We start from the raw sequence: 21,861 nt of genomic DNA on the forward strand, positions 1-21,861 counted from the left end.
TGCAATTACAAGTGCAAGGTCACTTGATTTTACCAAGCTTATGTACTTATGTGAATGTCATGTTAGGCCAAATTACCTCTGGTTCATGAAGTCTCCCAGATAATTCTGATAGACATGTGACTCTGTTGTCTCTTCACCCAGATGCTCTTCCATTTCCCAGTATGCCTGTCACATCTTGCCTTGTGCTAGAGTTATTGATTCTTTTCAGTTTTTAGAAGTTTTTGCATGCAAACCCATGCCTCATTTATGTTTAGACCCCTTGCATTGTCTCTTGTGTCATACTTACTATACAATCATAGAAAATAATGGCTGAATGAATTTTTAAACCATCGTGTATTGAGAGATAAGAAAAGGCTAGGTGTAAATTTTAAAAGTAATTTTCACTGTAAAAGTGAAATTCCCTTAAATTATGTTTAGACATAACTGATATGGTGAAATAACCTGGAAGAGCATCTGAAAATGTTAAAATTTTTGAGACTATTGTCACATACAATTAAGAAACTATTTGCGGTGCTCTAAGCCATATGTACTTCTCAATAGCTCAATTCTCAATAAACTGAAATGTACTATATGACATATAAGTAAGAACTAATTTATACATGCACATGTTTCTTTAATGTAACACTACCATGTAAATTTGTAAATTGCTGATATTAATGTTCTAGAATGAAACTGAAATACGCAATTTCAATGCTGTTTTCCTTTTGCTCCTGAAGACTTTCATTGTGTTGAACAAAGGCAAAGCAATCTTCCGTTTCAATGCTGCACCTGCTTTGTACATGCTCTCTCCTTTCAGTCCTCTACGAAGAATATCTATTAAGATTTTAGTACATTCATATCCTTTTTAAAATGTAATGGTATTTTAAATGTTTTTGCTGTTTTATTTAAATAAAGATTTCAGTTCTTTTTGCACCAGAAAAGACTTTAGTTGTAGATTATCAATTTAGCATGATTGGAATTGGAATCTGAGAAAGTTGGGGGATAGACAATTTTAGTGCTTTAGGATAATTTGACTCCCTTATTCAAAGAGTTTGTTGTTGAATGTATACATTCACTTAGAATTTGTTTCTAAAGAAAAGTTACATACATTAAAGGAGTATCATCATATGTTCAAAGTTTCCATTATGCTCTTTTATTATATTCCTTGATTCTAAGCTACATTATTCAGCATGCTTATCATGTGCACTATTCTGACAAACTGCATCTTTATGACCCTGAATAACCCTCCAGATTGGACCAAGAATGTAGAGTAAGTGGGTATAAGTACATTTTAATATAGTCTTAATACTATCATTTTTATACTTCCTTTTTCCTACCAGCAAATTATTGCATGTAAAAATTGTGATGTTTATCTTCCTGCATGACATAGTTGCTTTTCTTTCAGTTATGTTTTTTTCACAACTACAATATTTAACCTACTAGGCAAAAGAATAAAATAACTGGATACTACTATATCTTTTAAAAGAGTGAGTTCTAGATATCCTTCATTCTTATTGTTAAGTGTATTTTTGATAGGATCAACGTGGGTATATTCTAAGCCCATCTAGTACCTACATCCTTAGTTATTTAACTGCCTCTACTTTCTAGAAGTTTCAGATATGTAAATCTTAAATTTAGGAAATATTTTGATTGTAGTTTTTCAAACACATTGAGTCCCATAAAACAAAGACACATTACAATAAAGGACTTCCTTTAGTTGGTCAGGATAAAATAAATCATAAAGATTCCTATGGTGCTTTTTTCTTGTCCCCCTGACCATCCCAATGCATTCTTGTGCTTAGGTACACTTTTACTGGAATATATACTTTTGAATCACTCATAAAAATCCTTGCTAGAGGCTTCTGTGTAGGAGAATTCACTTTCCTTCGTGACCCATGGAACTGGCTGGACTTTGTCGTTATTGTTTTTGCGTAAGTATTTTCATTATTTTCAGATGTCAAATCATGATAATCTCAACTACACAATTTTCCATTAAGGATTTACTTTCGGAGTCTGACATTTCCTACCTATAATGGTTACATTTCAGAACTGCTATATGAAAGATTGTCATTGATAAGCAAATGTTAAGTTTTTTCAGAAAGAGTATTTCTAACTCAAAGATATATGACATCATCATCTTCCATGCTCAATACTTGGATGTATAGTAAATACAATGTCATTTAGGTTCACACTTTTCCCAAGTGTTATTCTAAATTAATAATACCTGTAAGGAACATCAAAAAAAAGAACAGAACAAACAAACTTCAGGTCTTTAATAAATATGATGCTTATAATGCTCTTTTTATTAACACTGTTCAAGAATAAACCTTTTGTAAGTAGTCTCTACTTACTAAACTCAAACTTATGCACTGTATGTTTATTACATATGTATCCATATCCACAGTTAATTTTACATATGTATCCATATCCACAGTTAATTTTCACAGTTAATTATTCATAATGATATTTCCCAAGTGTATATTTGTCAGAAGAGATTATTTTTTTATAATCTCAAACCAAGATACAATATTTTCCCTCTTATCTTGAATATGTAATGTAATGCACATTCATTGGAAATATTTAGACAGTACATACAGGTCTTAAAATTTTAGTCCCCAATTCCATCGCCCTGTCCCCCCCTAGTCCGTCAGGCTGACTCAGGAGAGTCCCATGACTACTGCACTTCTCCTGAGTCAAAGAAGGCTGCCTCCTCTCAGGATCTCCTTTTTTTTTTTTTTTTTTTTTGAGACACAATGTAGATACCATAAAATTTATCCTTTCGAAGAAGAAAATTCAGTGTTTTATATATTTAGTATGTCCACAAAAATTGTGTGACCATTACCACTCTGTAACTTCAGAGTATATTCATTACCCTAAAAAGTGATCCTTCCCATTTCCTTCTCCTGGAATCTATTCAGCTATGTCTCCTCGCTGGATTTGCTCAGTCTGACATCTCATAGGCATGGAGTATATGTGACTTTTTGTGGCAATTAGCATAGAGTTTTTCGATTTGTCATAGATGTTTTGTAGGATACTTAGTAACTACACTACCATTAAAGTTGAAATCTAAATCAAAGCATTTAATTATTTAGGAATTTAGGTACATAAAACCATTTTTTAATAATATATTTGTATTTGCATGCCTTAAGTGAGTCAGATAAACTTAATTTGGTTGTAGTTGGAAGGAAAAAAAAAAGAGAAAGATTTGTAGAACTATACATTTTTTAAAAAGTTCCAAACATAGAAAATACCTTGACTTAAGGGTCAGGTAAGTATCATAGACTCTATAAAAATTTTGAATAACTCTGATTTAATTCTACAGGTATTTAACAGAATTTGTAAACCTAGGCAATGTTTCAGCTCTTCGAACTTTCAGAGTGTTGAGAGCTTTGAAAACTATATCTGTAATCCCAGGTAAGAAGTGATTGATGTGAAGCATTAGGCCACTCATAACTCCAACTATTTGGGAGTTGTTCTTTGTCTGTTTGTGTGTGTGTTGTCAATGTGTTTGTGTATAAACTCCCCTATTACAGATATGTGACAGAGTTTGTGGACCTGGGCAATGTCTCAGCGTTGAGAACATTCAGAGTTCTCCGAGCACTGAAAACAATTTCAGTCATTCCAGGTGAGAGTGGGGTTAAACACCAGGGCTGACTTTGAGCTTTTGGAAGAAAGACAAAGATTTTGACTTATGCAACTTTCATTAAATTCGATTTATGCTTTTCATAATCATTTTAAAAGTCAGCCTTTGCGTTTAATCAATTGCATGAATCTTAGAGGATGAAGATGGCTACTGGGCTCACATCTCAACTTGAAATTTTCTCTCCTGTTTAACTGCTCATTTTCTATTTTGCTTCTCCAGGAATGAAAATTTCAATTTGTCTTAGTCACTTTTCATATAGTTAAGAAGAGATAATAAATAACAGCATGGGGAGTTTGCATGGCACACTGATTTTTTTAACTTCTTCAACAAACCATTTCTGAATTGAAATTTACTAAGTTGTCACTGTTCGCTGCAATTCAGCCTCTTCTGTTTTGGTGTCATCACAGAGAGGTGGTTTGTTCTACAGGCATTTCCAAATTAGAACTTTCAAAGATTGTTTTTATAGGGGAATGTGGCTATAGTTTAATCAAACAAATTAATTTGACAATTGGAGTATTTTGAAAAAAAATATTTTATAAGTTTTAATCATTTGCTGTAATATTTATATAAAACAGAAAATCTATTCTTCTAGTAGGCTTTTATTGAACTAAGTTATTTAAGGTTATTGATTTGATATTAAGCATGCATTTCTAAGAAAACATCCCTTTTTTCTCATTTAGAGGTTTTATTTCATTATGATACTTTTTACCTTTTACATGCAGGCCTGAAGACCATCGTGGGTGCCCTGATCCAGTCTGTGAAGAAGCTCTCAGACGTCATGATCCTGACCGTGTTCTGCCTGAGTGTGTTTGCGCTCATTGGGCTGCAGCTGTTCATGGGCAACCTGAAGTATAAATGTCTGAGGGATTCACTTGACAATAATGAGACATTAGCAATAATTAACAAGATCGTTGAAGAAGAAGAAGCCTCCTACAGAAGTAAGAATGTCCCTGCAGTTATTAATAGGTTGACATAACACATACCCTTTTAGCAATGAAATGTTGCTTTCTCTTACTTCAGAATTATTCAAATTTATGGGAAGCTGATACAGTGTGACTTTCATGTGATATTTTCTAAAATACCCCTATTTCAAAAGCTTCTCTAATGCTTCTGGTATTGGAGACATGGGATATTTCCAGAATTCTCAATTTTTGTACAGTAGAAAAGAAAAACATTGAACTAGAACAATACATTTGCTATAAATTAATAACATTAATCATTAAATTCATCACAGGCTATATATTTTATATAGTATAGTTTTATAATTCATGCTGTGTTTTATATAGTATAATTTATTATATGATCATATAATTAAATTTATAGCTGATTAGACTTACAATACATAGCTATATTAATTGCATAATGATATCACATATTAAACGTCTATCTCAGTAATATTTCTAAAGGTTTGTATAAAACAGAAAGTAGACTCATTAGTACTATTTTTATATTATAAACAGTGAGAGCCTCACAGCTCTTTCTAATGGCTTCCCTCATTTTAGCTGATAGCATCACAACAAAATTGAATTCTGTAGGTATTTCTGTATATACTATATGAAATGATCTGTATATACAAACTTCTGCTTAATTCACAAGTATAAATTAGAGTTTCTTACATAAAGTGTAAACTGCATGTTTTCTACCAATTACCCCCTTAACATTTTCTCTCACCTGAGTTGTTGATAAGTATTAGGTGAGAATGAGATCAGGCAAGACTTGAGCCTTCTGTCTGACACCTGCAGTGTCTATCTGTTGCCCACATTAACCCATAACTCTTAAGAGATAATTAGATCCAAAGGTGGGGTAGAAATAAATCTTTCAAATATGCATGCCTTTATCAGAACAAGATCAGGAAGTGAGCATCAGGATTCTCTTTATATAATAAAGAGCTTTATACATCTTTGTAACTTAGTGTGTACTTTCCCACTTACTGGGGAAGACAAAAACAAGAGAAAACCTAGTTAGCATTCTAAAAAATTATAAATAAAGGAAACCAAAAAATTAGGATTCTAAAACAGGAACACTGGAGGCTTTCTGGGAAAATGTTAAATGTAGATGTGTTTCTTTATGCTGCAGATTTCAGTATATTTTCCCTAACTTTTTACCTTTATTTAGTTTTCAAGTTCTGGTTTTTACTAACTGAATTTTATTTTCAATTTACAATTTTTTTTGCTTTTATGTCATAAAAATAATATATTTTATGGATTGTTGATATTTATATTCTGCTTTATGAATAAATGCATAGCACATATTTTTTTTAAATTAGGATCACTATAGTTTTTTTTTTTTCATTCTGAGCCCTGATTCTATACTTGAGTTCATAATTTGAAATATTTGTAAATGTTTTGAATTGCTTCAAGAACTTTCTCTAAAGGAAAAGAAAAAGATTTTTAACTTTTGCCAAGTATCTTTATATTGCATGTATATATTAGTGCATGACTACTTAGTTAATGAAATTTTATCTCATAATCCTTTCCCTCAACTCTGCATTTTTGATTGACTTTTGAAATATAGTTTTAAAGAGAAGATGTTTATGTCATGTCTGAATTTGTTCTTGTTTTTTTGTGTCATAAAAGCCAGGTCTTATTGTATCATTAATTCAGAATTCATTTATCAGCATGTGTTGATTAAATGATTGCTTCCCTAAGTTAAACATTTTCAAGTTTCTAGAGCTAAGGCACCAAACATGTTGCCTCCAGCAAAACTTATATTTTAGTGTGAATGAATAATTAAAAGGAGAGGAACAGATAAGCAGAAGATTGTGTGTAATAAAAAATTGCTATATAAAAAAAATGATGGAGATGAAAAAATCTAAATATAATTGAAATGTGAAATTTAAAGTTAGATGCTAAGGATAAGAAGAAGTAATAAAATAGTGTAAAGATAGATAGGAATGTATGTTTGGGAAGTACCATTTGAGTTAGAAGGATAGCATGTAGAAATATTCTGAAACAAGAAAGAATGGGATGTATTTAAAGACTGGGGAAATGACAGTGTGATTAGATTTTACCAAGGGAGATACAGAATAGTGACAGAGAAAGAAAAAGAAAAAGACAGAAACCATATCATGCAGCAAGCTTTACACGTGGAAAGGAGTTTGGATTTTATGTTAAATGCTGGGGTTTTAGTCCCTGTGGAACTGATTGGGGAAGTGTAGGTGATAGATGAGAATATCCACATCATTACTACAATCTTTGCTATATTTTAGCAGCCTTAATGACAAATAATTCACAAGCCATAAGATTCCCACTTTTAATGAGTGGAGACCAATATTTTCTTGTGTATTATGGAGTTGGTAACTAAGTCTGTATCTGTCTAACTTTAAAATATATTCATCTCTCGAAAGGAAGCCTGTAATCACTTTCTATTCCACACTTCCCAGCCCCTGACAACCACTGATTTATTTTGAACATTTCATATAAATGAAGCCATACATTATGTGACCTTTTATGTCTGGCTTCTTTCATGTAGTAAGTTTTCAAGTTTCATCCATATAGCATATTGTAATACTTCATTTCTTTTTATTGCTAAATAGTATTTCTGTGCAAGTATGTACCATGTTTTATTTATTGTTTCTTAGCCAATGGATGTCTAGGTAGTTTCCACTTTGGGATATTGGGAATAATGCTGCCAAGAGCATTAATATATAAGTTTATCGTGTGTTTTCATTTCTCTTTATATTACATTTCCCTTCACAGGCAATTCTTAAATCCTCTGGAGGCTAATTATCCTAATAATTTAATGTCTAGTTGTTTAGGAATTATTTTAAAGTGTTATACTAGATCAGAGTGAGATACTCTGATTGCTTTCCCTTTCATCATTCTTATACTGATGTGAATGTTAGCTCTACAGCATGCTCGGGCTTCAGTCAGGAGTCCATTCCTTTATGTGGTATCTCTTCTGTGATGGTAAACACAGAATAAAAGATAATTTTAAAGTAACATTTCTATAATAAAATATACTGGAGATATATCTATAAATCATTCTGCTGTTACCACCCTCCCTGAGAGACAGGATTTTCCTTTAAAACAGTTGCTCATGCACATTTCACCTACATTTTTACTTGAAGCTAAAACATTAGTTTTATTTGCATTCTCTAAGACACACAATGATGCATCAGTCAGTCAGTTTGTCTTATCTGAAATTGTTTAATAGGTTAATGATAGTAATTTCCATCCTTTGAACAGTTATGTAGACTATCTGGTCACTGTATTGTTTTACTTGTAATACCATATTTATTTTATAAATAACTCTACAAAAGAGGTATTTTTGTCCACATTTTAAAGATGTAGTAGGTAAAGTAACTCACCTATGTAGGAAGGAATAGAAATCACATTCAAACCCAAATATATCTGACTACCCATTCATTCTACCATGGATAGTCCTCAAGTCCCACAAGTCTCCTAATAATTACATCTTTATTCTTTTGACTTTTTGAAAGAATGTATATTTTAGTCTTTTATGTCTTAACTGTATGGGTAAGATCAGCCTCCTAGACTAAGTTATTTTAGTGAATGGAGGAAAGAATATGAGATTCCTTTTGTGTAAAAATGGGGAGAAAGGATTCCCTGAAATGGGAAAATTATATTTATTTCAATGTCATGTCTTCAATATCTGGAATGTAATTATAAATAAATATTGATTGCTAAATATACAAGAAAACTTTAGAAAACAGTTTAGCCCATTTATAGTGTTGCCTTTTTGATTCTACCTCTTGAAATTATTTGGATCTCATGTAGAGGCGTTCCCTTCCCTTCCTAATTACACTAATTACACTTTCCCCTGGGTTAACACCTCAAGTCCTGTGAAACTCTGCTTAGTGACTCCCATCATTATCTCTCCATTGGACTTTCATGTAAGTCCAATCACTTACTTGACAGAAGTTGTTCATACCAAACAATCATCTCAAAATAAGCATAGTTGGGCAGAGATGCTTTTTTTTTTTTTAAGGTCATTTTAGCCCATTTCTTCCTCATCTCAGCAACCAGCACCACCATCTCACCAGTTGATGCCTCCTGTGTCCTCTGTCTTCCACACAGTCCATCAGCAAATTGTGTCCACCCATTTCTATCCCTTTCTTTCTATATTCAATACTCTGAACTTTAGCCATGTTACTGCTCCCTATAGTCACTTAACTGGTTTTCCTGCTTTCATTCTTGCTCTAATACAGTCTGTGGTCTACAAACAACCACACAAGATTTTTAAAAGCAAGTTATTTTTTCATATCTCTGTCTCCCCTTGGATTCTTCTAATTAAACATTATATTGAAAGCTCTTTCCATGACATGCAAAGCCTTATGTGATTGGTCACTGTCAGCCTCTGCCACCCTTCAGTCTTTACCATTATGTTCTTATCTCATCAGGCCATCTTGCTGTTTCTTTCAAACACCAAGTTTTTTTTTTTTTTTCTGCCTTACGACCTTTGCTCTTCTTTTCCCCCGCTGTCAAAATATCTCTTCACCAGGGTTTTTGAATGGCTGGCCTCTGTTGCATTTAGGTTACGGTTCAGATTAAGTTATCATTTTATAAGATGTAGTCCTTGAACAGTTTATCAGATTTCATTAATTTTTAGAACTTTCATTAGTCTGAAAATACCTTGTAAATTTATTTATTGGTTAATTTGTTGTCTTCCTCCACCCCACCCTCCACTCTTGCCTGAACATAAATAATGCTCCATAAAACTAGTAAACTTCTTTATCATTGTCTTTAGCACCTGACTCATGAGAGATGTCAATGAATATTTAAGGACAAATATATGAAACTATAATTGATAACTGAGCATATCTTGCCTGGAGCCAGGCCTGCATGTATGAATTTATGTCTATACTAATGAACTTACCTATTGTTTCAGCCTTAGATTTTACACTTTGTAATGTTATGTTGTTCAATTTCATCCTAAACAGAGTATTTTTATTTCTTGGAGGGATCCAAAGATGCTCTCCTTTGTGGTGTCAGCACAGATGCAGGGTATGTAATATTTGCTTTGGTTTCAGTCTTAAAGCTGTAAAAAAGGAAAAGCATATTCATCTAGTTTGTTGACCATGATGTTTGATTGATATTGTATTCATATATTTAATGACATCATTTGACACATTCTGTCCCACAACAAGTCCATACTTTAAATGTGCATATCTAAAGCATACTTTTTAAAGCTAGACTTTGAGACTATGCTTGAATTAAAGTAATATAAAAATCATATAACTCTTAAGGAAAGGAAAAAAAATATTTCCAGAAAACCTCACTGAATCTTGGCTGGAAGCTCCAAGCCACTTTCTTTTTGGAAAGCAAATTGACAAAATCAACTTTTCTTTCCACTAATTTCCATCCAGTGTCCAACCAACTATGACTCATAAGTGACTGAATGTAATGATATTGTTGCCCTGTTTATCTTAACTTGGGTAAATATAGATTAAGAATCTCAGTTATCCAAATATCCGTCTTGCCATTTCCCCCACTTATCAACTTCATTTCTGCTGCAAGATCTTTATTCTTGATACCCCCCTTTCCAGGTATCTCCCCACCAGGCTCTGTTAATCTGGAACATTAAAAGAAGATAAGGTAGCTTTCCCCAAAGATATCTCAGAACTCTGTATTTGTGTAATGTCAGCATAGATACCCATTCCCCTTTGTTAGAAAGAAAAAGTCAAAGCTACAAATCTTTACAAAACTCATATTGACTATTCCTGATTCTAATTCATTGCAAGACTAACTTGGAAGATCACAGTTTTGGTAGTGGACTATGTCAGTCTTTACAGATGCAGGAACTACTATATCACATCTGACACATGTTTCCAAGCTTTAATGTGATGATCATAGTGATGCGAATTGTAGCCAGTGTTTATTAGACTTTCTAGGTGAAGGAACTAAGTGAGGTAATAAGCATACATTACTTTCTTTAATGGTAAAAACCATCTTTGAGGTAGGTTTATTATTTTATTTTCATAGAAAGGGGGAACTGTGCCTTGCCGCATTTAAGTAATTTGACAGTCTTACTGACTAATAGGGATAGAATTCAAACCAAGTTCTTCTGAACTCCAAATAATCTTTTCCTTTCTTTGGTGAAGTTTTCTGAAAAATGTGTTCAGAATCATTACTCAGTCTTACTTTCCCAGAGGAGGAACCTTGAAATTCTTTCTGAATTACCTTTAGCTTGTATCCTGAAGACCCTCTAATTGGTAATATTCCTTTTTCATATGCAGTCAGTGTCCAGAAGGGTACACATGTGTGAAAGCTGGTAGGAATCCTGATTATGGCTACACAAGCTTTGACACGTTCAGCTGGGCCTTCTTAGCCTTGTTTCGGCTGATGACCCAGGATTACTGGGAAAACCTGTACCAACAGGTAAGTATTGAGATGCATGCTCATTGCATTTTTGAATGGTATAGAAATCTGATGTATGTTTGATACCAGTCATATATGAGATGTTTTATTTAATTTAGAATGAAAACCTATTGTGTCATTACTAAAATTAGACATGTTTTGCTTCCAGTAATATTAGAATGGATATTTTTTAAATTGTAATTCTTATCTTTTCTGGGCTAATTTTATTTCTAAATATTTTCTGAACATAACACTCTGCAACAGGAATACACAGTCTAGTTCCCTCATATCACTCCTACATTCACACAGCTTCCCATATGTGTCTGCTTGCAGTGTTCTCAACACCAGGCTCACAGACACCATGCCTTTTCTAAAACTCCATGTAGAGTTATTATGAACTGAATTGTGTCTCCTTAGACTATTATGGTGAAGCCCTAACTTCATTACTTAGAATGACGGCACTTAGGATCTTCAGAATAACTAAATTAAAATAAGGCTGTTAGGGTAGGTCCCAATCCAAACTTAATTACAAGAGAGAAATCTGCAAGGGAGGCAAGAGTTGCACGCACTCATAACAGGCCACATATTTCATGAGAAGGAAGTCACCTGCAACCCATGGAAAGAGGCTGCAGGAGAAGCCAAGTTGCCAATACTTTGGTCTCTGATTGCCTTCCTCCACAACTGTGAGAAATTAATTTCGGCTGTTTAAACCACCCAGTCTGTGGCATTTTGTTATGGCAGCACTAGAAATACTTAGTTTGCTTTTATAAATTTTCTTCTTCCAGCTCAGTTGCTTCTTCCTGTAAATTTACATGTCTTTTGCGTATTTTTATGTTTGTGGTTTCCATCTCTTGTGCTATAATTGTCTCACATGGCCATCTCTTCTAACTTGGAAAGGATCTTCTTAGGCCTGTGGACTCTTTTTCATTTCTGTATTATTCAGCACCCAGCCCCAAGAAGATGGAGACCAAAAGAATTATTCTGTATTTTCAATAATGATGAATCACTTTTTTCAAACTTTTCTTGGACGCTTTTTTAGCCCACCTTATGCTTACTTAATTTCTGAAATGTGATGTTTGAAGTCATGTAGAAAACTTCACAGGATAAAGTAAATGCAAGTGATTTCAAATACACAAAAAGAATTTACTCAAAATTAAAGAAATACAAATTCAAACCAGTGTGTGACATAATTTTTTTTACCTATCTGAATGACAAAGATCAGATGGAAGGTCAACAGAAAGACCTTTTCATAATAATTCAGAGAAATTCCCAAATTACACTGCCAGTTTTTCTCTGGGTTGTTATGAATATATGGAATCACGTAGCAATTCTTAAGTGCTTTTATCCAAGAGAAGAAATCAGTAACAACAATAACTGAAATAAAAGGGGATTGAGTGGCTGTGCATCAAAAGTAGAAGAGATTATTATTTTTTTATATTTAATACCTGTTTTAAACACTTGAAATTTTATTTTTACCATGTATTACCTTTAGATATTTTTGAAAAATCTTAATTTAAAACAAAGGTAGTTTACACAACACACTTGTCTTGTATGAGCAAAATACATTATCAGAAATTCTTCTTGTCTAAGAAAAAAATAAAATTTTATCAGTAAAAAACTACTTACAGGCTGTAGATATTGTCTAGCCTTACAATTAGAAATTATGCAAAGTAGCAGCACTATTCACAATAGGTAAGATATGGAAACAACCCAAATGGCCAAAAATAGATGCCCAGATCAGGAAGATGTGGTATATATACACAGTGGATTGCTACTCAACAATCAAAAAAGATAAACTCATGTCATTCACAGCAACATGGACAAAGCTTGAAGGGATCGTGCTCAGTGAAATAAGCCAGAAGGAAAAAGAAAATTATCAAATGATTTCATTTATAGAAGGAATACAGGAGAATCAAATAATGGACCAGGGAAAAGTAACAATAATAAAGAAAATAATAAAGCAAAACTAGTAGGCAACCATAAAAACGGGATACTCTACAAAGGAAGGGGTGGGAAAAGGATCAAAAAGGGAAGAGAAGAGACCAAGGAACCGGGACTATGGTGATGGTTCATGATTGAACAGGTGGCGGGAATTTTATGGCGAATACACAATGATATAAAAGATATAAATATAAATAAATAATAAAATAAATGTTGAAGAGACCCCCCCCCAAAAAAATAAAGCATCTATTTTTTGAGTGAATTTTAGATTGTGGAGGAAAATTCACAGTTATTATGCCTAGTAATAATCAAGAATCATAACTTTAGTGTGAATTTAATAGATTGCTACATTCTTTATTCTGAAAGTGTTTATTTTAATGTTGATTGTTTCCCATGGATTTACAATTTTATTACTTCACATTTTTTGTGACTTTGTTTACATAGAACTGCCCAGTTTATTCATATCTTTTATGCCATTCGAGTTGAAATAATTTACCAAAAATCTTCCTGTTATTAAAATAATTATTTCCTTTTTTCTCCAGACTTTGCGTGTTGCTGGGAAAACCTACATGATCTTCTTTGTTGTGGTGATTTTCCTGGGCTCCTTCTATCTAATAAATTTGATTCTGGCTGTAGTTGCCATGGCCTATGAAGAACAAAACCAGGCAAACATTGAAGAAGCCAGGCAGAAAGAGTTAGAATTTCAACAGATGTTAGATCGGCTTAAAAAAGAACAAGAAGAAGCTGAGGTAATGTTATATGGTTTTAAATTTATCCTAGAAGTAGAAGGGAAAGCCCCAAAGAGGCTTTCCCTCTGGATTGTTTTATATAAACAGAGCCCTACTTCTGGTGTGGTTGAAGGTACTAATTTTAGATTGAGATAGAATTGATATGTGCCCTATTCCAGATGTAGTTTCTTCCTCCTAAATCTGTTACACATGTTGCTTCAGTGGCTATGGTCTACAAAATCCTTATATATGTTTTTCTGCACAGTAATAGTATACCAAGGTTTAGGGAAAAAATACTTTTCTGTCATAGTTGACAGATACTCTGTGGTGGTAGAAAGCACATGTACATCAGTTTTATTAATGTTACAGAGACATTTTCAAATAAATCATGAGATTTAAAGAAAACCACATGTATGGTAGTAAAATCACAAATTACTGAGGATTCCTCCTAATTTCTCCCACCAGCAGGGTACTTCAGTAGAAAAGTCTGAAAAGGCCTGTACTAAAGAAAGCAGAATTTCAAATGCACGTATTCATCTTACAACTTCATTGGTTTCACCTAATCAAATCTTGTCAAGGAGCAGAAAGATGTTCAATGCAGTATTTTGGTAGTAATAAAAATTAGAAAGCATTTAATTTTCTAGAAATTAGAAATTGGCTAAGAGGATTACCATACTTTTGTATCTTGGCTATTATTCACCCATAAAATTATGTTTAAGATATAATGACAGGAAAAGCTCTCATAATAATGATTTATTTTGTAGTGGGACATAAAATTTAAAAATTCAAGAAAAAAAATTAAGAAGTGTATTTAAAAAAATTTAAGAAGTGTATTTATTTAAAAAGCTGGAAGAAACAGGAACATCAATCATTTATGGAATGTAAGGTTATGTGTGACCTTTTACTTTTGTTTACAATATCTATTTTCTGACTTTTATTTATTTTAAAAGATTTATTTATTTATGCATACAGAACTGGGGTACAGGCCAGAGGTGCAGTGGCAGTGAGAGGATTCACCAGAGACAGAGCGGGAAACAGAACAGGCAGAACAACGAAGTGCACTGCTAAAGGGAGCAGCAGGCGGGTCAGGAGAGGTCTGCCACACCATGTGGATCTCCTCTGGGGCAGGCGGGGATCGAACACATGCAGAAGTGGCTTTAGCTTCTTAGTGCTGTGCTTTAACCCACTGTGCCACCTTTCTGACATTTAAAAGGATTGTTTTAACAACATTTTATTTATTTATTTTTTCTTGTAAAAGAATAGCTAGGCTATCACAGAAATTAGGGAAATCCCTAAAAATATCTTTCATTTCTTGAGGAATTATTTTACAAAAATTTATTTTCAAAAAGCTCAATCTTCATTAAACTATGGAATCCCTGATTCTTTTGGCAATGTTGAGTTAATTACCTGAATAAAAGATACAAATTATTATTATATTATTTATGTGAGTAATTCATAATTATTACATTATTATGTAACTACCCAGTATGTATTACCTATATGTTAATTAAAATTACTTTCTTATGAATATGGCAATAGTTTATACTAATTTAATTTCAGACTTCATTACAATGAGAGAGAGGCAGTAAATATGTGCTTTGTAAACTTCCTGATCAGAACAAGTTGATGTGAGTCTTTGTACAAAGGACATGCAGGTGTAATTAAATTCATGATAGAGAGGTGCCCTGTTCCAGGTGCTCCAGACTTTGGAAATGACTCATTATATTGTGATCTCTTGGTCCAACAGGCAATAGCAATGGCAGCTGCTGAATATACAAGTATTGGAAGAAGCAGGATTATGGGCCTCTCTGAAAGTTCTTCTGAAACATCCAAACTGAGCTCTAAAAGTGCTAAAGAAAGGAGAAACAGAAGAAAGAAAAAGAATCAAAAGAAGCTTTCTAGTGGGGAAGAAAAGGGAGATGATGAGAAATTGTCCAAATCGGAATCAGAAGAGAGTATTAGGAGGAAAAGCTTCCATCTTGGTGTTGAAGGGCACAGACGAGGGCATGAGAAGGGGCGCGCCACCCCCAGTCAGGTACCACTGAAACTAGCAGATGCCTATTGCCAGAGCTAGTACTCAGAGAAAAATGTTGTATTCTGAAGTACAGACCTCAGTGGAGCTGAGTAAGTGGCTTCACTGATAGGTTTTTAGGTAAAAATCTTTTAGGGCGTTTATGGAAAGAGCACATATATGCACAGTTTTCCATGAAATCTGACCATCTTTGAAGGTACTTATAGTTTTGGAATTAGTTTATCTTCTCTAATAAATGAATTTTCAAAACAAAGATATGAGAACCGTAGTAGAAAGGGAGAAAGTCTTTACACTGTAGATTGACTTTTATATATTTACTTCATTTGCCTTATTGGCTAAAACAAATCAGATTAATATCTCATCTTTTCTGGAATTATTTTATCTTCTCTAATAAATGAATTTTCAAAACAAAGATTTATGAGAACCATAGTAGAAACGGAGAAAGTATTTACACTGTAGATTGACTTTTATTTATTTACTTCATTTGCCTTATTGGCTAAAACAAATCAGATTAGTATCTCATCTTTTCTTCACCTCTGTAGGTATTACAGTCTCATCTATATCTTCTTTTAAAAAACTTAGCTTCTATTTAAGTCTGTAAGACCCTACCAGTCTTTCATAAAGACAAAAAGCCCTTGCTTTCTGAGATCTCACAAGCTGTTTGGGGAGTTAGATCTTGAGTACATGCACTACTAATGAAAAGATATACAAGAGCAGCCCAAGCTAGTTTTCAGCAAACACCTTGTCAGACTCATTTTCCATTATTTATACTGTCCTTTACAATAGTCAGCACTAAATTTTATTGAATTAGATGCTTCCAAAGAAATTGCATAAAGCTTGGTCTATAGGCACAATTTGGCCTACAGATGAGTCATATAAATGTTATGTAAATTACCCTCTTTGATAATGGGCAGTGTTTTTCCAAAGGTCTGATATTTTATGACTCTGTAAACTCACTGGTAGTATTAGATCTTACTGTAATTTAACTGAACTTATACTACATTAAGTGAAATTGCAAGCACTTGAGTACAAAGTATACAATATGGTCTTTCATCTCAAAAGTTTCACTAACTTAATAGAACTCAAGGATTGATCTATGAAAAGCTAAATAACAGCTATCAAGACCAAATTCTTTTTTTTTAAACTGATATGTTCTTTTTAGCAAAATGAATGGTATAAAGAGAATGGACAGGTCATTCTTGGTCAGAATGATAGAGAGCTGTACAGCAGTAAATAGTGTACCTGGTCCTTAAAGGATGAATTTCTTCCAATCATCTTAGCCCCATTTTGGAAGAATTTGTCTTTTTGCTGAATTGCTTTGTTTTGAGATATGTTCCTTTTAAATCAGTACACAGCCATCTCCTCCCAGGTCAGTGGCTTCAATGGTAGTTACATAGATAGACTTCTATTTTCAGGTGCTTCAGCACATGCATGTCATCTTGTATTTTCTCCACAGTCGCCACTCAGCATCCGTGGCTCCTTGCTCTCTGCAAGGCGCAGCAGCAGAACAAGTCTTTTTAGTTTCAAAGTTCGGGGGAAAGATGGTGGATCTGAGACTGAATTTGCAGATGACGAACACAGCATTTTTGGAGACAATGAGAGTAGAAGAGGCTCACTGTTCGTGCCCCACAGACCTCGGGAAAGGCGCAGCAGTAACATCAGTCAAGCCAGTAGGTCCCCCCAAATGCTGCCAGTGAACGGGAAGATGCACAGTGCAGTGGACTGCAATGGTGTGGTCTCCTTGGTTGATGGACCTTCTGCCCTCATGCTCCCCAATGGACAGCTTCTTCCAGAGGTGATAATAGATAAGGCAACTTCTGATGACAGTGTAAGGATGTTTTAAATAGTTCAGGCATGGCTCAGCCCTTATTTTTGCATCACTCAATCTTTCTGCTGGAGCGACCTGCTCTCTGGTCCTATGAATGGCTCTGTATTTGGCAATCTTTAATGCATCAACTTGGTTCTCATACTCTGTGACCTGCTCTCTGGTCCTATGAATGGCTCTGTATTTGGCAATCTTTAATGCATCAACTTGGTTCTCATACTCTGTGCCCTAGACATCTGATTTGAAAAATACTTAAAACCTTGTTTTTGAGAAAAGGTATTTATTGATTGATGTTATACTTGAAGATTATAAATCATCCCTTTATAAAAACTTGTAAGAGATATATAAGCACAGAAAATGCATCGGTAATAGGTTGATGAACAGTACCATTTCTGGAGTGAAATTTAGATTATTTGTTACCTCCTGCTATCTTTTACAAGTCACTTCTTAACATATACCCTGTTGCAAGGGGTGTTATTTGAGTTGTTAATAATAGTAAACACATACTTAGTGTTTACAGTAGCACTATGAAATGATATATAATCATTCCTGTTTTACAAAGGGGAAACTGAGGCACAGAAATAAAGCAACTTATGCAAGGGTATTAAGCTAACAAACATTAATCCTGAAGTTAAAAGAGAGGCCCTCTGTTTCAGAGCTTAGTTATTAACCATCACACTTTGCTCTCTCTCCAATGTGTGTTAGGCTTCTTAACTTGGAAGTAATTTAGAATAGCTATGCTTTTTCTCATATGTATGCCATTTACTGTTTTCATAAAGAAAAAAACTCTTTGGTCTGGAGTCTATGAAAAAAAAAATATATATATATAATGCCGTAATATATATTATATAAATAAATGATATATATATATATATATATGCTTGTTTGAGAAGGTATACAAGCAAACAAGCATATATATATATATATGCACATACATACATACATACATACATACATATATACATATATATAAGCACCTACTATCCAGAACACACACAAAAACAAAACAACCATCCAAGATAACATTTATTAGTATTTAGAAGTCATTGTGTGATTAGAGGAAAGGATCTGATAGGCTTGCAGGTAAAATCTCTTTGGTTTCTGGATTTTCTAGGTTACTTCCTAGAACACTAATTATACCACATTGCTAAGTATCAGTAAAGGTTTTGACTAACCTAGTAAGCTTTGAATTCATGCGACTTCTTCATAAATTCATATTTGCAGAAAGTATACTATTTCAAGTGAGAGTGTAGTTCCATCAAAACCATGGTCACATACATATTTCAGTTTGAGTGACTGCATGTGCTTCTAGGTGACTTGTGACCTTATGCTTGCATGATATAGCTTCAGCTCTGTGTCAAGGTATTTTGCCTTCTCAAACAAGCATGTTACATTTCTATGGACCAGATCTTTGTTGTGTTTGCTTTTTAATTATGTGTATTATCTGTAAAATATTTTATCACTTGTGTCATATTGGGAGATTATTTCATTTTTAAATTAAATGTTTTCAATTAAAACTTTTATTTTTACCACAGAAAAATCAGTATCCTCATCAATCATGAAACAGAAACTACAAAACTAAAGAAATCAGTGGGTACCCTAAGATTCAGTAGAAATGCAATGAACAAAATAATGTGGCCTGATGAACAGTGTAGATGAAAGTAATTTAATGACAGTAATACAGCTTTGAAACCTGAAACATGTCTACATGGAAGATTTGTTTCAACAAACTCTTGTTTGACTCAGGAAAAAAGAAATCTCTGCTTCTGGAAAGTCAATAAACTAGCAACTGCATAAGAGAATATGTGGTTATTGAGACATTTCTATAAATAAAACTACTGCATGTATGTACATGTTTTATGTGTATGTCTGTGTGTACACACATACATACATACATGCACATATTTATACCGGTGTATCTCTGTTTTGAGAGATATATCTAACATATATAACCATATCTAAACCACTCTTCAGCTTTACAACTCTAGAAATATATATGTATTGTGTATACATGTACATATATATTTCTAAAATAATGTGTGTATGTACATATACATCACATACAAGCAGAGATAGATGCTAGATAATAGACAGAGTTGTATAGTTGTTTGTGTATAAATTTGTGTATGTGAGCATGTGTGTATTGTTGACTTGCCAGAACCAGTATTGTGTTCTAACTTATAATTTGTTGCCCAGATTTACAAGTAAGATGCTTTCACAACAAATAAGTATGCCTTCAAAGATAACTCATATTCCTGCTTGGCAGCTCTCCTTTACAGCTGAACAGTGGGCACCTCTTTTAAACAGAGCTTACATACTCAGTTTTGCTACTGTTCCCATCATTCTTAACTATTCTTTCCAAATTGAGTTGTTTTTCATCCTATGCTCAGGACAGTTTATGAGATCTTCCTTGACAATAAGAAATAATCATTATGGTAACCTCCACTGAGGTTATGCTATTATCACAACAAAAACTCATTACAGAAATTTATCAGAGAATACCGAAGTTTTTCCCTATACATACACACACACACACATACCATCACAATGGTTGTTGTTCTATTTTCACATAGGCTACTTACATGGCAAAATTATTTCACTACAACTATCTTCACACAACTTTATTTTATGCCTGCAACTTATAAGAATCCTGTTCTTAAAAACTATTGGGTCTTTTTCAGTGTACAACCAATCAAACACACAAGAAAAGACGTTCCAGTTCTTACTTTCTTTCTGAGGATATGTTGAATGATCCCAATCTCAGACAAAGGGCTATGAGCAGAGCAAGCATATTAACAAACACTGTAGAAGGTATGTAATAGTTGTTTTTCTACCATATAATAAATTCATAGAATTATTGGTTAGCCTTAAATAGGTACATAAAGTCTTAGGAAGCATTCGAATACTATAAAGTGGTAATAACACTGGTAATGATAACCAGTGGATACGAACGGCACCATCTTTATGTGTAAACCTATGATTAATGTTATTTGAAATAAAAAACAGGCATTGGGTGATAGGGTATTTCAGTGAGAAATGACTTAATGGTAATTGATAAGGAAAACTAGATTTACCCAGGGCTCTGGTGTTCTCTCATTATGTAGTATTAGAAACTTTACAGTCTTTCTGAATTTATCATCTTTCTAATACAAGTTAATGATGCATACTTCCAAGTATCTCTATGTTGCTGTCTGAGCACATTCTATAAGATTTGAAAAAGGTGGGCCCTCCCTGTGGTGCAGCAGGTTAAGGCACAGCACTATGAAGTGATCCACAACCACTACAGCATGAGTTTGATTCCCTGTCAGGGAGCTGACCCACATAGCATGGCAGACCTCTCCTGACATAACCACTGCTCCCCTTACCAGTTTATTTCAGTAGATCTGCCTTTTCTACTCCCTACTCTATCTCTGGTGAACCTCTCACCCCTGCACCTCTGGCCTGTACCCTAGTTCTTGTACCCATAAACAAATCTTTAAAAATAAAAATTGTAAAAAGGTAATATGTGACATGAACCTGTTTAGATTATAATAAAAATGCAATAGGGGCCCTCCCTGGTGGTGCAGTGGATTAAAGCACAACACTAAGAAGCTAAAGCCACTTCCGCATGAGTTCGATCCCCGCCTGCCCTGGAGGTGACCACATGACCTGGCAGACCTCTCCTGACCCGCCCTATGCTCCCCTCGGCAGTGTACTTCAAAGACCTGCCTGTTGTGCTCCCCACTCTGTCTCTGGTGAATCCTCTCACCCTCCGCATCTCTGGCCTGTACCCCAGTTCTGTATAAATAATTTTTTTTAAAAAAAATTTTTTTTTAAATGCAATAGGGAAAGCAATTTTAGAAATGTAATGTGAACAATAGTGGTTTAACTGTGAGATGCTGAGAAGAAAATCAAAGGGTGGTAACTTTAAATAATATACTGGCTCCCTCTTTGTCCCCCTTCAATGTGCCCAGGTCCTACCTTGTCTGTGGCTACTTTATCTCCACAAACACACATCCATGATGGGCCCAGACAAAGTTTCTTCCCACCTTCTCAGTTTAGTGAGAAATTAATGAGTTTTTGGTAAGAATTATCTGTTAAATTAATCATTCCATTAAATATTTCTAGTCCCTTGTTTCTGGAATTGATTTCACCTTTAAACTAGCAGGGCTTTTCCTGGGTAAAATAGAACTGCCTTTTTGTTCTCATGGAACAAGAACAGCAGGGCTAATTGTGTAGGACTACATTTCTTCATTAAGACAATAACAGCTCAGTTCTGTTATTTCCTATCTTCTGATAGGGCTGTCTTTCATTAAGAGATGCCCATATCTGCTCACTCATTGATTTCATTGCCTTCCCCTCCTTTATGCTTGAGCTAGTAAAAGAACATGTGATAAAGGTTTTTGCTTCACAGA

At 34.0% G+C, this 21,861-nt stretch overlaps 1 protein-coding gene across 2 annotated transcripts in view; it reads left to right on the forward strand.

Moving 5' to 3' along the window:
• Nucleotides 1-21,861, forward strand: part of SCN9A (sodium channel, voltage gated, type IX alpha subunit) — a 123,325-nt gene that overhangs the window by 51,436 nt on the left and 50,028 nt on the right. Inside the window, exons 3-13 of one of the 2 annotated variants that reach the window (XM_012726128.1) lie at nucleotides 717-835; nucleotides 1,160-1,249; nucleotides 1,782-1,910; nucleotides 3,302-3,393; nucleotides 4,345-4,560; nucleotides 9,525-9,588; nucleotides 10,821-10,962; nucleotides 13,425-13,631; nucleotides 15,358-15,645; nucleotides 17,099-17,470; nucleotides 20,149-20,278. In XM_012726128.1, coding sequence (XP_012581582.1) covers nucleotides 717-835; nucleotides 1,160-1,249; nucleotides 1,782-1,910; nucleotides 3,302-3,393; nucleotides 4,345-4,560; nucleotides 9,525-9,588; nucleotides 10,821-10,962; nucleotides 13,425-13,631; nucleotides 15,358-15,645; nucleotides 17,099-17,470; nucleotides 20,149-20,278 — 1,849 coding nt within the window. Of the gene's footprint in view, nucleotides 1-716; nucleotides 836-1,159; nucleotides 1,250-1,781; nucleotides 1,911-3,301; nucleotides 3,394-3,512; nucleotides 3,605-4,344; nucleotides 4,561-9,524; nucleotides 9,589-10,820; nucleotides 10,963-13,424; nucleotides 13,632-15,357; nucleotides 15,646-17,098; nucleotides 17,471-20,148; nucleotides 20,279-21,861 lie in introns of both variants that reach the window. The other variant, XM_012726122.1, reaches the window with a different exon arrangement.

This window comes from Condylura cristata, unplaced genomic scaffold (genome assembly GCF_000260355.1).
Source record: "Condylura cristata isolate star-nosed mole 26May11 unplaced genomic scaffold, ConCri1.0 scaffold00002, whole genome shotgun sequence".
NCBI lineage: Eukaryota > Metazoa > Chordata > Mammalia > Eulipotyphla > Talpidae > Condylura > Condylura cristata.